This window comes from Ammospiza caudacuta, chromosome Z (assembly GCF_027887145.1).
Source record: "Ammospiza caudacuta isolate bAmmCau1 chromosome Z, bAmmCau1.pri, whole genome shotgun sequence".
NCBI classification, from domain to species: domain Eukaryota; kingdom Metazoa; phylum Chordata; class Aves; order Passeriformes; family Passerellidae; genus Ammospiza; species Ammospiza caudacuta.
In genome coordinates this window covers 5411043-5426176 of record NC_080632.1, presented here as the reverse complement: position 1 = coordinate 5426176, position 15134 = coordinate 5411043, and the positions used below count along the sequence as shown (strand labels likewise).

At 41.9% G+C, this 15134-nt stretch overlaps 1 protein-coding gene across 1 annotated transcript; it reads left to right on the top strand.

Annotated features, from left to right (window-relative positions):
- Positions 1 to 647: 647 nt before the first annotated feature.
- Positions 648 to 14741, top strand: FKTN (fukutin). Its single transcript, XM_058823886.1, has 9 exons — positions 648 to 752; positions 2060 to 2119; positions 3965 to 4168; positions 5688 to 5965; positions 6703 to 6835; positions 8479 to 8608; positions 9688 to 9821; positions 10043 to 10170; positions 13210 to 14741. Exons 1-9 carry the CDS (start codon positions 648 to 650, stop codon positions 13421 to 13423), a joined length of 1386 nt encoding a protein of 461 aa, XP_058679869.1. The 3' UTR covers positions 13424 to 14741.
- Positions 14742 to 15134: the final 393 nt, after the last annotated feature.

Below are 15134 nucleotides of genomic sequence, written 5' to 3'. Positions count from 1 at the left end.
ATGCAGGAAAAGCAGAGTCGAAGCAGCTTATTTGTACACAAAACCGGGATTTTGTGTACAAATCCCGTTTCCTCACCCCTCCCACGTGTCAGATGGAGACCGGGGCAGCCACCTGGGAGCGTGTTGGGCCTGACCGTGTTTTTATTTTGAGGCGTGCGGGGTGTTGGATGGACGCTGACCGTGACTTGTGTTGATGTCGTGCTCCAGCGTCGCTATTTTTGGGTGTCCTGCGGCAGGGCCATCCTGCCCGTGGCTTTCCTTCGGGGCGCATCCCGGTGATCCCGGTGATCCCTGGGGCCGCTCCGCGGGCTCCTTGCCCGGATCCCCTCGCAATGGAGGGGACTGGGAAGCAGGGGCGGGTGCCGTCCGCGTGTGACGCGATGTTTTGTACTAATACAGAAATCTGCAACCCTGTGTATGTCTCTCGCTGTGTCGTTTTACCTCCGCCTCATTTGGGGGGGATTTGGGGCGGTTTTGGGGGTTCGGGGTGGGTGAGGGACCCCCGTGGGGGGGGGGGGGGGGGGGTTACGACAGCGAAGGGGGGTGTTTTACGACGGCGGGCTGCGCTTTGCGGCGTCGCTTTCCGGCCTGAAGCCGCATCGCGGTGAGGGCGGCCGGGCAGCGGCTCCCGGGGCGCCGCAGGGCTGATGCAGAAAATCAACAGAAACGTGGTGCTGGCGCTCCTCTCGCTGACCAGCCTGGTTTTCCTGCTCTTCCAGCTGTGCTACTACAAGTTCTACCTGTCGCAGAAGGTGAAAGGAGGCAGGGCGCTGCCCGGGTTTCCCTGCGCGGCGCTGTGTGGGCGGCAGTCCCGCCCCCGCCGGGGTTCCCTGGAGCGGCTCCGGGGGCGGGAGGGGAGCCCAGGCCGGTGTCCGGTGCCGGGGGTACAGTCGGGGTTGGGTTCCCAGCCTGGTTTCCGAGTCACTGTGTCAGCCAGGGCCTTTCGATTTCTCCCGCAGGGAATGATGCCCCCGCCAGCTTCCAGCCACCGCGGCTTTCCACCTTCAGCTCTCGTTTATCTGTCACTTTTATTGCCTCCCAGGTCGCAGCGAGCTCTGTCTGAGGGCTCTGCCGGAGGGAGGCAGCATCTGCTGGGTGCAGGTTTTCCAATGGGTTTTCTATGGCGGAGAGAAATCCCAACATTTTTTTTGCAGTCGCCGTAGGGTTTTGTGACTCAGTGCTCCTAAAGTGCTGGGTGTCTCAGTTTAAATCCTGGTTTTATACGTGGAATGCTGTTTGTACCTCTTTTTGTACCTGACCTGGAACGTCCAGGCCAGTGGTTTTCTGCGACAGCAATGGAAGTCAATGTTACTGTAAATTAAATCCTCTGGTGGTTCTTAGTTTACAGTTGCAACTCCGATTCGACAAAGGAATTCCCTTTATTTTGACAGAAGAATCGTGCAGGTTTCAAAGCACCCTGACTCATTTTTTTGGCTTTTCTTTCCTTATTAAGTGCAGGCAGTGTCCGTGCCAGCTGCTGCTGCAACTTTCAACTTCTTTCCCACCGTTTCTGGTTTTTAAACAATGACTGAGAAATTCTCCATGCTTTGGAAAAGCCAAAAAGCTGAGCCATGAGCTGCCTTGACTCTCTCACATGAAAATGCTGTCCCTAAAATTGAATTGTCTAGGATTACACCTGGAAAGACTGAGGCACAGTGCCACTGTCCCTGCCCCTGTGGTATTTGCCTGACAGGGTTTGTCATCCTCCTGTTTTACATTTGCTGGCACATTGGCTTGGAAACCCGAGGCCTCACCACTCAGTGCTTGCATGTTTGGAGGTCCCTGAGGCTTGGGTTGTCCTTCTAAATATATTTAAAATATATTTAAGCCACAGCAGTTGTTTATGATTTCACATTCAGCACTGTATCTGGGTGACCAGAGGCATAACTCCATTATCCATGAAGTGGATAAATGCCTCTGGATGTCATGTTAGGAAAACAAGGATTCAACTGAAACTTTGGGGGTTTTATCTTCTTTCTCCCTTCCCTTCATTTTGTTTTGTTTTGGTTTTTTTTTTTTTTTTGTTTTTTTTTGGTTTTTTTGGTTTTTTTTTTGATAGAATGGAGCAGCTTTTTCCAAAGGCAGAGGAAGCCAGTCAGGCCAAGACAGCACAAGATGGGTATGTACAGTGTCACTGGTTCATGCAGCTCTTCCACAAGTCTCAGAACTCGCTTGGAACTGCAAATCCAGGGTCTGTCCAGCTCTCACTCTTCTCACTCGTCACTGGGCGCTTTCTGCTTTGAAGGAGGAAGGGATACACTTTGTAACTTTGCTCAGTAAATACAGTATCAAAACATCACTGTAAAGTAAAACTGAGAAACAGTTACAGCTGCACAGCCTTTGCCAGTGCTGTGCTTCCATTTGTTGTTAATGTTTCAGGAAGAAACACTTTTTCTTTCTGAGACAGAAGTGTTGATCCAGGGTTTTGTGTCCTTTCAGGCTGGGTGTCGAACAGATTGGCTGCTTTGCCATGCAGCTTCTTTGCTGCCCTGAGAAGCCCCTGGGTCACACAACCCTGCTTTGCCCACTCCAGATGTTTAACCTGCTGGTCACTGTTCTGTTACCTGCTTGTGCTGGGTTGTAAAGCTCTTCCCAAGCAGGAAAATGTAAATTTCAGCATTCCAGCCCTCATGACCAGTGCTGGGAGTGCTCTTTGGTGCTTGAAATGGGATATTTGTTGTGCCTTGCAAGACTGAATGCAACCAAAAGCGCCCACCCTGGGGAATCAGAAGGTCCCCTGTCATATTTGTAGTTGGGGTTTGTTTGGAAACAGTTTTGCAGAAGACTTTTTGTTAACTGATCTCCTAGCGGAAAAGCAGCACAGATGGCTAAGGAGAGGGATGTGCTGGGAGCTGGCTGCCTTTTGGTTTGGATGCAACATGATAACGTTGCTAATTAGCAGAATGGCCATTTAAAGGCCTGGTTTCTGCTGAGCAAGAGGGAAGGTGCTCTGGCTAGGAGCTGTCCCTGGAGAAAATCCAGACCAACTGCTCTGTGCACTGCTTGCTCGTGCCAGGAGTGCCTTGCTATTCTTGGAGGTGACACCTCTTGGGCTGCCCACCAGGTGTGAGGTGTCATAGAGCTCTCGTAAAGGTTTAACTTGCTCTTCTGAGATCATCAGTGAGAAAGGATGGGCCATGATCCTGCCACCTGCTGCACTTCAGCCTTTCCTTAGAGTCCCTGCAGTGGTGTGTCCAAAATACTAAATTTGAACTCGTTTCTCTTGGTGACTTAAGATCAAGGCCATGTTTTTCTACCATTATTTGTGGGGTTTATAACTTATTTACATTTCAGCTGAAAGCATCTGTTTTCCTGGAGTAGTGATGGATTGGGAAGGTGGATACTTTTGCACAGATTTTTTTTCCTGTTCATCCTTCTGGTGTGCCAGTTTTAGTCACAGAAGTAATACGAGCACATCACTCAGCTTTCAGCTTTGTGTAGCTGAAATCACTGTGGGGGTGGCCTTGCTTGTGCCTGTACCACACAGGTAATGCTGCTGCCAAAACTCTGTTGTTGGCTCACATCCTGTGCTCATGTTTTCACATCTCCCTGGAGCCAGAGCTTTAAAATCATTAAATGAAAATGTTACAGATGAATACATTTAAGTGGCAGGGTGACTGTGGCTGCTCTAAGTGGTTTCTGTGTGCCACTGACATTTAAATGTGCTTGATTACTGTTCTCCACTGACTCAGGTTAATAACCCCTTGCATTAGGCACAGAACATTCTTGCTGCAGCTTTTTTACTCCTTATGCAACCTTGAGTGCCCTGGGAAGACCAGAATCCAAATTCTGTGTGGCATTTGCATCTCTTCTTCTCACTCAGCCTCACAACTGTTTGTGGAAGTGAAGTGTACACTCAGAGGATGTATTAGGGGGTTAAGATTTCTGTCTTGCAGTGGGTTGGGGTGTCTTTCTGTCAAAGAGTTTTAATGCAAAGATGGTCTTTCTGTCCTCTGTCAAACAGCACGTGGTTAGGAAGTTCCTGGGATTAATATCCAGTCACAATATTCCAGTGTATTTGATCGATCCTTTGATTCTGGGACTGGTTAATAAAGACATTGAGCAGATCAGAAGCTCTCCCGATGGCCCCAGTCCAGAATGCAAATACTTCTGTGCTCCAAGAGACTTCACCACCTTTGCACTACTAGACAAAACATGGAAACATGATGTAAGTGCATGTTTTCTGTTCACAATTGTGTATTTTAATGCATTCTTTGATGTTGTCACTTAATACCTGAATGTTTGTATCTGAATTCATGTGGTGGTGATATTGTAGGCAGAGGAAACTTTGTTTGAAAGTAAAAGTTGCCCATTTACTAGCCTGGATACGTTAGGAGTAATTTATAGCTGAAACTTTTTAGAAGCTGTCCGCAATATTAAGAAAAACACTGGTAGCCAGAGTCTATGCCAAAAGGAAAGAAAGAGGGTCTGTTAGAAAGGAAGAAGGAGAACCTGGAGCCTGTAATGTAGGTGCATCTGTTATAAATCTGGAGTTTGGGAACCCATAAATAAGAAAATGCAGTTATTGATGTGACAATTACCATAGTCTGCTAATTTACATTTCTTTTAGCACATCTTTGTAATGAATACCATTTCACTTCATGTATTGCTGATACTTAATGGTGTCTCTGCTTCTCTGTAATGTTAGGACACTTTTAATGGCTGTGTTAAAAATAGAGGTGTAGCATGTGAGGAAGGACAGATTTAAATCCAATATTATTTCATCAATTAAGTGTAACCAGGAAATATTTATTAGATTAATTTCCACAGACTAAAAATACCTGTGACAAACAGCTTTTTTCTTCTTTTTTTCCTTTTTAAAATTTCATTTCTTTAAATTGTAAAATTTTATTTTATTAGAAAGAGCAGAAGGCACTGAAATGATCAGTGACTATTTTACTGAAGAACTTGAGTGAAGAAGGGTGTCACTCTGGGCCTGATCAGGCAGCTGTTTTACCCACAGGTGTGAAGGAATTCCAGAAGCTAAGAGTAAAGTTGTATGGCAGCACACTGAGATAAATCCATTTTCCCCTTCCTTTGTGTCTCAGTGATAATTTCTGTATCATTCAGGGGAGAAGCTGATATGCTCATACAGAACATTTCAAGTGGGGAAATTGAAGGGCTCTTCAGGTGCTGATTGGTTTGTTGTTGTTTTTTTTTTTTTTGTTTGTTTTTTTGTTTTTTTTTTTTTTTTTTTTAAATCAGCCAGAATTTAATTCCCTTTGTTTGTAGAAATATGAAATCCTGTTACTTGAGGCCAGTGGTCAGTGTTTGGTGAGATTTTTATTTGCCCCACAAAACAAGGTTTTGGGCTAATCATTTTTGTGTTATTATTCAAGGACTTAGGAACACCAAATTTTGCAGAAGAACAGTTTTAGAGAATAGTTTCAGAGTGCAGGGTAGGGTGCTATGGCAAGGAACAAACCTAATCCAAACATGGCTTACAACATTAATTTGCTTTTTCATTTTGTAGTTTGAGAGACAAAATTTAAGACAAGGAAAAAAGTTGGTAGGAATTGCTTGTGACTGCTGGTCTTCAAGCTCTTAGAGATTTTTGATTCATTTGTGCTTAAGCCTGATTAAAAAATGAAATGAGGAATGGTGTGAGTTAGTAATAAGCATTCAGCTTCCAGTTTTGGTTTCTCTAATCTTTAGCCTGCTCTGCCTCCTGTGTTCCTCATTTTCAGGTGGGCCTGTTTAGAGCTGCTGAGAAGATGGGGTTCCAGTGGCTGAAGATTATAAACAAGGACCCCCGCTTGGATGGGATGGATGACCTGTCTGGGATGGAAATCCCCTTGCACTACATATTCAAACTGGCATCCCATGCCATTCACCTGGTGGTCTTCTATGAGAGGAGTGGCAATTTCCTCTGGCACGGACCCCTGAGGCTCAAGCAGCACATGGACAGAAAGTTTGTGCCTTTCCGGAAACTCCACTTCGGCCGCTACCCTGGAGCCTATGAAAAGTGAGCTCACCATAGGGGAAGGAGAAAGCCACCATGGCACTCCCAAAATTCCTTCCTTTGTGTGTAAAACTACTTCCTTTCCTATAGTCAGGTCCCAAGATTCAGCTGAGAGTCAGACCCCCAAAGTGTAGGCTTTGAGAACATAGTTTCTGAGAAAACGAGAAAAATACTGAGGCATTTCACACATCAAAGTAAATCTCTTTAACTTTTTCCATTAATTTGACCCCCTTCCTTCATCCTTTTAAAGCATGGAATCTATATGAGTTATGTGCCTAAATGTTCAAAGGAAACCGTGTAAGCTGTTAAATAATCTCTCTTCCATCATTATGAAGGCTGAATAGTTTTTAGTTTTTAAAAGGAAGTAGCTCCAGAGTAAAATTTGATTCTGAAGTCCATCCTGTAACACTTAGACAACCAAACAGCCTGAATTTTGATGCCCTGAACAACATCTCTGAACAAATTCAAGTCATAAGTCAGTAAAGGAATCTGTGATCTGACAAACCAGCTTGGGGTTTGGAGGTGTAGGAATTCTTTTTAAACAAAGTTTTGAAATGTATGGGGAATTTGCTGAACCTCTTGTTGCTTTTTTTCATTTAAAATTGGCTTGGCCTGTATTTGGACAGAGTGATCATTCACAGTAGTGTGCATTAAGATTATAACCTGAGTTAAAGGATAAAGTGCCATGTGATTTGTAATGAAATTAAATAGAGTAATATATTATCTCTCTTTCCATGCAGGCCAGAACTTCTGCTTGTTTCCATTGATGACTTAAAAGTTCAAATTCCAAAAAATCCGTCCAGTTTTCTAGAGGAGATGTCCCACTCTAGATTTCTTGAATGTAGGTACAGAGAAGCTCGGGCTTTCTTTCAGGTTAGTGGTAACTGGGTGGTGTCTCTGAGGAGAAATGTGTGTTTTCACTGATTGACCCAAACCTAAGAACAGTTCACTCGTTTTGTTTTTTTTTTACTTAAACGGGACTGTTCACATGCACAAAGCTAAATACAAAACTTGATTCTCATTCCACAGAGTGGAATATGGTGATGAAATCAAAACTTTACCTGAAGATCATGGCCTTTTTTTGGTTTTTAACTTGTAAGCACATTTTTTTCCCAAGAGGGAACCAACATATCCATAGTTCTTACACACCCTTACTGTTAAATGGATCTTATGTAAATAAAAATAAGTGGTTTTATTAGAGACACAAATAAAACTTGTGTCTTCATGGCTGAAAACTTTCCTTATAACAGTCCTTGAAGTTTTGAGAAATGTTTAATTTTAGATTTTTTTGAACCATGTCCTGCAGTTCCATGTTCCTCATTTGGCTTACCTGAAATGGTCACATTCCAAAGTGACTGACTTAGTTGCTTTTCTGACTGTGTAAGCTAATGTTTTCAGAGCATTGTTTTTAGGATTTTGCTACTTGATTTAGCAGATAGAAATGTTTCTGCTGTAGTGTGGGGGGCATTTTGTCCTAACTTGGAAAGGACATGAGTTATAAAGTGATCAAAATTTCACAGTTAAGAGTACAGAGTCAGAGTCAGACCACTGCATCTGAGCCATCTCTGAGTTCATGCAAGGGGGAAAAGGGCACTGGAGGCTCCAGTCTTCAGTCATTCAGGTGTTGGGGAAAGGGAGGAGCACTCCTGTTCACTCTAGCAGGCTGTAGATCCTAGTTTGGGTAGCAGGAGGGTCACAAGGGCATCCATGTGTTGTCCCTTCACATGTGGAAGACAGAAAAATATTACCCACTTCAGCCTCCAGGCAGAAACCACCACAGGCAGAGACAATGTGCCCCTAAATGTTTATTGAACTTTGCTGGAGCTTTAACACTGAGACAAGCAGCTGGCACCTGTTTGGAAAAGTTAATTTTGGCTGCTTGGTGCCCAAGAGCTCTTACAGAAATCCATCACAAAGCTGAGTGGTTGTTCCTTTGTTAGAATTGGTAATGTTTTCCCAGCCTCCCGTGTTGGTGTTGGCTTTGCATGGATGGCAGACCTTGCCACAGTTCTTTCAGGAAGATTTTTGTGTTTACACCGTTTCTCCTTGCCAGCTCTCCTTAAAACTCAACACCCAATTCTGACACTTGGTGGCGCCAAATAAATTAATCATAGAGTTCTGGAGGTTGGAAAAGCCTGGATGTGCTGGCAGAGACTGATTCTGTCCCTGTGCTCTCCTTGGACTCCAGGAATTGACTTCAGCATGTGCAGAACAAGGGCTCACCCGTGCTGCTGCCAGCTGCTGAGAATCAGAGTCTAATACATATTTTCTTATTGTAGTCTACTGTGAATTTTCATTCTTGTGGTTAGGAAAAAAAAGGAAGGTTGATGATTCAGTGATTTAATTTCCACTCTGTAATTCCAGTGCATGTTCTGAACATGGACTGTGTATGTAAAAAAGATATTGGCCCAGGTATTAGTTAAGTAAATTTTTAATGCTATTTTTCCCTAGGATGCCGAAAAAATGAAGGGACAGGTTTGCTCTCTGACAGTAACTTGCTTACTCTTGCCTTCCAGCTGTATCCTGATGATTCCTCTCTTGATGCAGTGGAATTCAGGAAAAAGGCAAAATCCTTGCTTCATCTGGCTGCCCTGACACTGAATAACTTGGGAGTGAAGTTCTGGCTGAGCAGCGGAACATGTCTTGGTAAAAACTTGTGTTGTGTTGCATTTTTAAACTCACCTGAAACTTTAAACACTTCATCCTCCACTTCTTGTGATGTCAGCAGAGGCCAAAAGTACTGGGTTGGAAGGTAATAACTGTATTGCAATAGGACTTTTTTTCTCCTGAAAAAAGCTTTTTCTTTAGAAACCTGAGCAGCAGAGCTTCTGGGCAGATTTCCAATGAAGCATTTAGTGTTGTTAGCAATTACCTGTCTTGTGTTCATCCCTGCTAGGAAGTAATCAACAGGTCCCTAATTTGTGTGACTTGGAATTCACTGAAGTGCCAGTTGGAAAACAGAGTGATGAGCACATTGTTCTGCTGGCAAGTACACTCTAAGCCTGTTTTTCTTCCTATGCAATTAGATGCTTGTCACTGACTTCTAAAATGCAGTTTACACTAATTTATTTTCTTTCAAAACAAACTTTTAATAAAATTGCAGTCCATTGGAGTAGGTAATGCAAGGTTTCAGTTCTGCTGAAGGTACAAGTGTCTTATCACTGGTGGGGACTCTTTGTGAAGACTCATGTGTTCACATTTGCCTTGTATTTATTTAATAGTAGGGAATATAATTTTCTGAATGAACAGTTACTAAAAGATGGCTTAATGAAACAGACAAAAGAATGTCCCACTTTGTGTCTTTCTGCTTTGCAGTGGTGATTGAAAGATGATTAACATCTTGGATGCAGTGTAAAACAATAGTTGCAAATCAGAAGCACAGCTGTGGCCCTGTAGCTGTTAACTGCTGATTAGATTTGGTCCCACATAAAGAACTTTTTTATTTTTTTATGCATTTAAATTAGGAAACTGGAGATACATTATCTTTGTTTTTTCTCAAATTCTTGGCTTTCTGAAGGGAGAGAGATGGCTATAAGTGCAGTAATACTTGTTTCCTTTGATGTGGTTCATCCCATACTAAAAAAAGGCAGAAGTCTTGTTTATGGCCTCAAAAGTCAAAGACTTTTGCCTGGTGATCTTAGGACAGTTCAGCTTTGTTTCTATTAAATTCACGTTCCTGAATTAACTAATTTGGGATTTTTCTGCTTTATTTTCTTTCCCCTCAGGCTGGTTTAGGCAGTGCAATGTCATTCCTCACAGCAAAGATGTGGATTTGGGAATCTTTATAAGGGACTACAAAGCAGATATCATTCCAGCCTTTCAGAAAGCAGGCTTGCCACTGAAGCACAAATTTGGCAAGGTACATAGAAAATGAACATTTTACTTCATGTATGTGTTTCTGTAGATTTGTAACTTTGACTTCAGTTGCAGAAGTGTTTGATATTAAAAATAATGCAGAGTTGAATAGTCAGTTAGAATAGAAATATATCTGTATATCTAATGAAAATGAATTTGTTTTCTGCTGGCATAAGTTGCTTTGTATTTCTATGTGTATATACAGTGTGTATTTTTGTATTCCAGGTGGAAGACAGCTTGGAACTCTCTTTTCAGGGAGAAGATGATGTGAAACTTGACATTTTTTTCTTCTATGAAGAGGATGACCACGTATGGAATGGAGGAACTCAGGCCAAATCGGGCAAGAAATTTAAGTAAGAACTGGATTTGTACCACTAGCAGAAAAGAAATTGAACAAGATAGTGTTTACTGATGGCATTTTGTGTGCTGTTGCCTGGCAAAGCCTGTGCTCTTTGTGGAAATGTAGATGTCAGAGGGGAATCAGTGGAGATTCTGCACTCTGAGACCAGTGAAGCAGAGAGAGAACAGTCCTGTGCCTTGCTAGAGAGTAAATGTCAGATCTCTTGTGAAATCAAAAGCAAGGCTGGCATGTCATATATCAAGCAGATCTTATCTGACTGTGACAGGCCCCCAGTTACATAAGCGCCCTAGATGAGAAAAAAATCTCTAAAACAGTGTTCATTGCACAAGCTAATTTTGTAGTAGAACATTAATCCTTAGGCATCTGTCTTGATGAGGAAGTATTATGGCAAAAAGCCTCAACTCTCTTTGCTCAGAAAAACCCACAATTTGGGATTTTGAGGTAGCAGTTTGGAATACTGGGTTGTGACAGCAACACAGACAATTCCTGCAGGCCTTACTGTTCATGTTCTCAAAATGGAATTTTGAATAGGATCCCGTGTTTCTTGTTTCACACCTTTCAGTATTAAATCAGCAATGATTTAATAATTTAATTTAATAACTTAATCCCAATCAGTTTAGCAAACTGAATATGGGTTTTGATAATTAGATTTATTTCTTTCAAGCACATTCCTTCACTCAGAAGGAGATTGCTGCAGACTAGTTGAAAACCTTGTAGACTTCTATAGGATTTCATTATCTTTCATATTTTGCCTGAAATATATTTGTTTGTATTTAGCTAATGGGAATTTAGTGAGCACTGTCTTCCAGTTGGAGATAATGTCCAAATTCTTGTCTTAGTTATCTTTGTTCTGAAGTGATAAATAAAGACTGGGAAAGATATTTTGATAACCAGCTTCAAAAGGCACATTTAGAAATAGACAAAAGAAAGAGCTCTGCTATCCAGCATATTTTCTGTGGGAATATTCTGTGGAATATGCCCACAGAAAATGTGCTGTATAGCAAAGTATTTTTTTTTTTTAGAATATAGCAGCAGTTCCAGTTTTCATGTGTGGTGCATTCTGAAGAGCAAGCTGACCAATAAATTCCTTTCCTCCTTTGTGCTCTTGTTGCATCTAAATTGCAGTAGCTGTTTCCATGCCAATGGAGTTGACACTGCTCCTTCAAAATTCCATCAAACCTTGGATACCTGAGAGATGTTTTTCCCCTGTTTTTTTGATAATGACTGGTCCAAGACATGAGAATAGGGGATCACTGTGACCCTGTGCTGCACTCCAGGTTTTGTATCCCTGGGTATTACAGCTCTTTTGGAACTCTACCTTCCACAAAACTCTTTCTTGTAGCCTCACAGTTATTTTTGGTGGTAGCTTATTAAAAGTTCCAAACATAGCTTTCTTGTTCAGTAATAACTTTGCTTAGGGAAGCCAAGCCTCTAATTCTGAGCTGGTGTTTCTTAGTTTAGTACACACATAAAAGGACCAGGAAAACTGCTTGTTTAAAGGCCCTGAGCCATGAATTGTAGCTGTTCAGAATCCTTAGCCAAGTAATTCCAGACATGTATTATTCCAAATGCACACTCAAAAAGAGAAAAGAGGCCCAGCTTTTGTTACTGTGAGATGTGAGAGCACTTGGCATGCTTAATCTGACTATGTACAACACCAGAATGACACTCAGTTTTGCTTAATCTCCAGCCCTGTCAGAATTTTGGTGGAAGGCAAAAGTGAGGAGGTCAGTCAGAAGAGAAGTGATTGTTTGCTCATGCTGAATCCTAAATCTACTCTCACAGTTTTGAAGGAATTATAGTGTCAGAAGATATGCTGATTGCTACTGGGTCATCACAGAGAAGGGTGGAAGTTCTTTTCTAAGATTAAAACTAAAAGGTAGAAGGTATTTTCTTCAGAAAGCTAAATATTTGCACAGGCATACTTTCTATACATCTAAATTAGAGGGTGGAGAGCTAGAGCGTTTCTCATTGAGTCCCTAAAATATTTCTCACAATCATTTTTAGCCTCTGTTTCCTTGGAGAGCTGGTTTCTAACCCTCACAGTCTGGCTGTGTGGTTTGCTTTTCCATGTGCACAAACATTTCCTCAGCATTCCTGACACAAACATGTGCATCCTCCTGATACTGTCTTGGCGTTGCAGCAATTGAGGCTTCTTCTTTGTTTGCAAATTGAATATTGGACAGTAGCAATCTCCAGCAGGGAATGGGTATCTACAAAAAATGAGTCTGGGAATCAAATTCACACTGTTTGCTTTAGTCCTTAAAGTGAGCTAATTCTGTAGGTTTTTAACAAAGAGGACTTTGTGTAAGAGTTTAGTTTAATTAGATTTATATCCAGAAAATGCTTGATCACTTTGGTCTTTCCTTCCACTTAAGGCATGAAGCACAATTGCTTTATTTTCTCATATTGTTTGCTGAGAGCTTAGAAATTAAATTACCTTCATGCTTGCAAGAAGATGGAGGGGGCAGTTCTAGTTCATCACACAAATGTACAAACCTTCTTTAAAAGGACAAAGTGCTTATGGTTTCATTTTAACCTGTGAAAAGAAATTTTAGGATTACTTTTTTTTTAAATTCTTTTTGTGTTGAAGTCTTCAGAACTTCAGAAGTGGGAACGATCCTCTGCAGGAATAGTGGGTAGACTTTGGTATTGTTTGACACCTCGAGCTGATAGGATGTTGTTCTGGAAATTTGCCTGTAAACTGCCACTGCTGTAAGCATGCAGTGCTTTCTAAAAGGAGTAACTATTAAATCCCATTTGTAACAGGCAAAGCAGAGGCAGGGACAAACCTATAGGTGGCAGAATTATGTGAGCACAAGCAACAAAACAATTAGGAAGGCTCCTTCCTAAGCACATGAAGCAAATGTTCACCAGTTACTGTTGATAACACTCTTGTGCAGTGTGTAAGAGAAAAAATAGCATAAATGTAAAACAGCCACTTGCTGCAGTTGCTTGCTTTCTCCTTGAACTTATTTAGAGGTGCGTTCTAGCCCTTTGCCAGTGACCATACCCTTTTGTTCTGGCACAGGTATCTCTTTCCCAAGTTTACTCTGTGCTGGACTGAGTTTGTGGAGCTCAAGGTCCACGTGCCCTGCGAAACCCTGCAGTACGTGGAGGCCAACTACGGCCCGGAGTGGAAGGTGCCTGTGAAGAGCTGGGACTGGAAGAGCTCACCCTTCAACGTGCAGGACAACGGGATCTGGCCTATTGATGAGTGGGACAATGTCATCCAAATCTACTGAGCCCTGTCTGCTGACAGAGCCTGTCCCCAGCACTGTCAGTGTGTGATTTCCCAGTGTCCAAAGGCATCGACATCCATTTCCTTTGTAATGCCCCACAAGTTTCCTGAGGAGGCATTTTCCTCCCTTTGCTTAACAGGTGTTTTCTTCACCTTCATCGTGCTTTTTCCACCTGGTTAAAGGAGAAGATGAGGGAAGGGAAACTGAAAGAAAAGCTGCACAAAGGGAGTAGAGAGGACTGCAGTGGACTTATGGGCAGTTGACTGTTTAAATGTGAACAGTGGCCATGTGGCTTTGACTTCCCTGGGATCTTCAAAACCTTCAGACTGTTCAGTTCTCAAGCTTGAGAGAAGGTTAGGATGGGAAAATCTCAGAGAAGTTCCTCTTTTTTCAAAGGAAATGTGTGACTGTTTAACTTCAAAACGCCAGAGTTACTAGTATTTCAAATGTGCTTGATTTGAGACTGGTACATCCCTACCATGAGCAAGGGGTTGCTCTTGAGAGTGGAATGTTTCTGTGGCACAGAACCTATGTGACCACCTGCTTTACATCCAGGAGGTATCTGGTAATGGTGTAACACTAGGTGAATGGAAGGAGAAACTATTGACACTGGACATTTTTCAATTTGTCCTTCTTAAAGAATGTGAAGGTGCATGCTGCTGGGATGGCTTCCCCATGAAAAGAAATAAAATTCTTGTTTTAGTGTCCCAGTCTGTGTGTTCTCCCTGTAAAATGTTTTACCATTTTTTAGCAAATTACAGCTATCCCTGCTTTCCTGCAAGTAGATAGAAATGGGGGGTTATTCACAGTTTTCTGTTCCACAGAACAGAGGCTTCTCTTTAAAGGAAAGGAGAAATGTGTACAAATACCAACTGTTCCATCAAATTTGCAGCAGCAATCCTGGCAGTCCTCTCAGTTTCAGTTTCTCCTGTCACTGAAACATTGGAGTAAATTGTTAAGCTTCTGGCAAGAACTTGTCAGGCTGGCTCTTCAATTGGATGGTAACTTTGTTCTGCCTGGTTAAGAAGAGAGAGATGTAAAATCCTGCTAACACCATTCACTTGCTTAAGTAACCATGACATAATAAGGGATAACTTCTCAGGTAGAATTTTTTTGTACCTTTTCCTTAAAATGGAAAAGAAAAGTAAAAAAATTAATGTCCTTGTGGTTTTCATGTTCATAACTCTGTTGTCCTGAACTTACTTGGTGTAATAACATGCAGTAAGTCTGTGAGTTTCTCAGATGTGATAAATGTTTAAGAGTGAAAGAAAAGATGCTCTCAGAAAATTATAATCTGTCAAATTTTTGACTTTGTAGATGAAAAGACTAATGAAAAAAAAAATCCATGTCCCTGAAAGGGAGGATGTCTTGAGTAGTTGATTATACCTGTGAGGTATTCTTCAGGTTAAAATGTTTTCTTTTCAGAAGACACAAGTGTATATTTAACACTGATTAAAAGGAGAGTCTAATTTGCAACTTGAGATGCTGTTTCATCCTTTGTTTTGTCATCTTGGGCAGCATTTAACACACTTCATTGCATTTACCATGACATAATGCATGGAGGAAAATCCTGAAATGTTTCTTACTCTGCTTATTGACTGCCTGTCTTTGAGCATTTATTTTTTAATAAAGATATTTAGATACAGCAAAGATGCTCTGAATAAGGCAGAAGCCCACATGTAGGAGAAAGGATCCTTCAGTTGCACAGAGAGAT

Excerpts from the sequence above, each read along its gene's own strand:
- FKTN (XM_058823886.1), top strand. The coding sequence starts at position 648 with ATGCAGAAAATCAACAGAAACGTGGTGCTGGCGCTCCTCTCGCTGACC. Across the intron at positions 5,966-6,702 it reads TACCCTGGAGCCTATGAAAA|GCCAGAACTTCTGCTTGTTT; the intron begins GTGAGCTCACCA and ends CTTTCCATGCAG. Across the intron at positions 8,609-9,687 it reads GAGCAGCGGAACATGTCTTG|GCTGGTTTAGGCAGTGCAAT; the intron begins GTAAAAACTTGT and ends CTTTCCCCTCAG.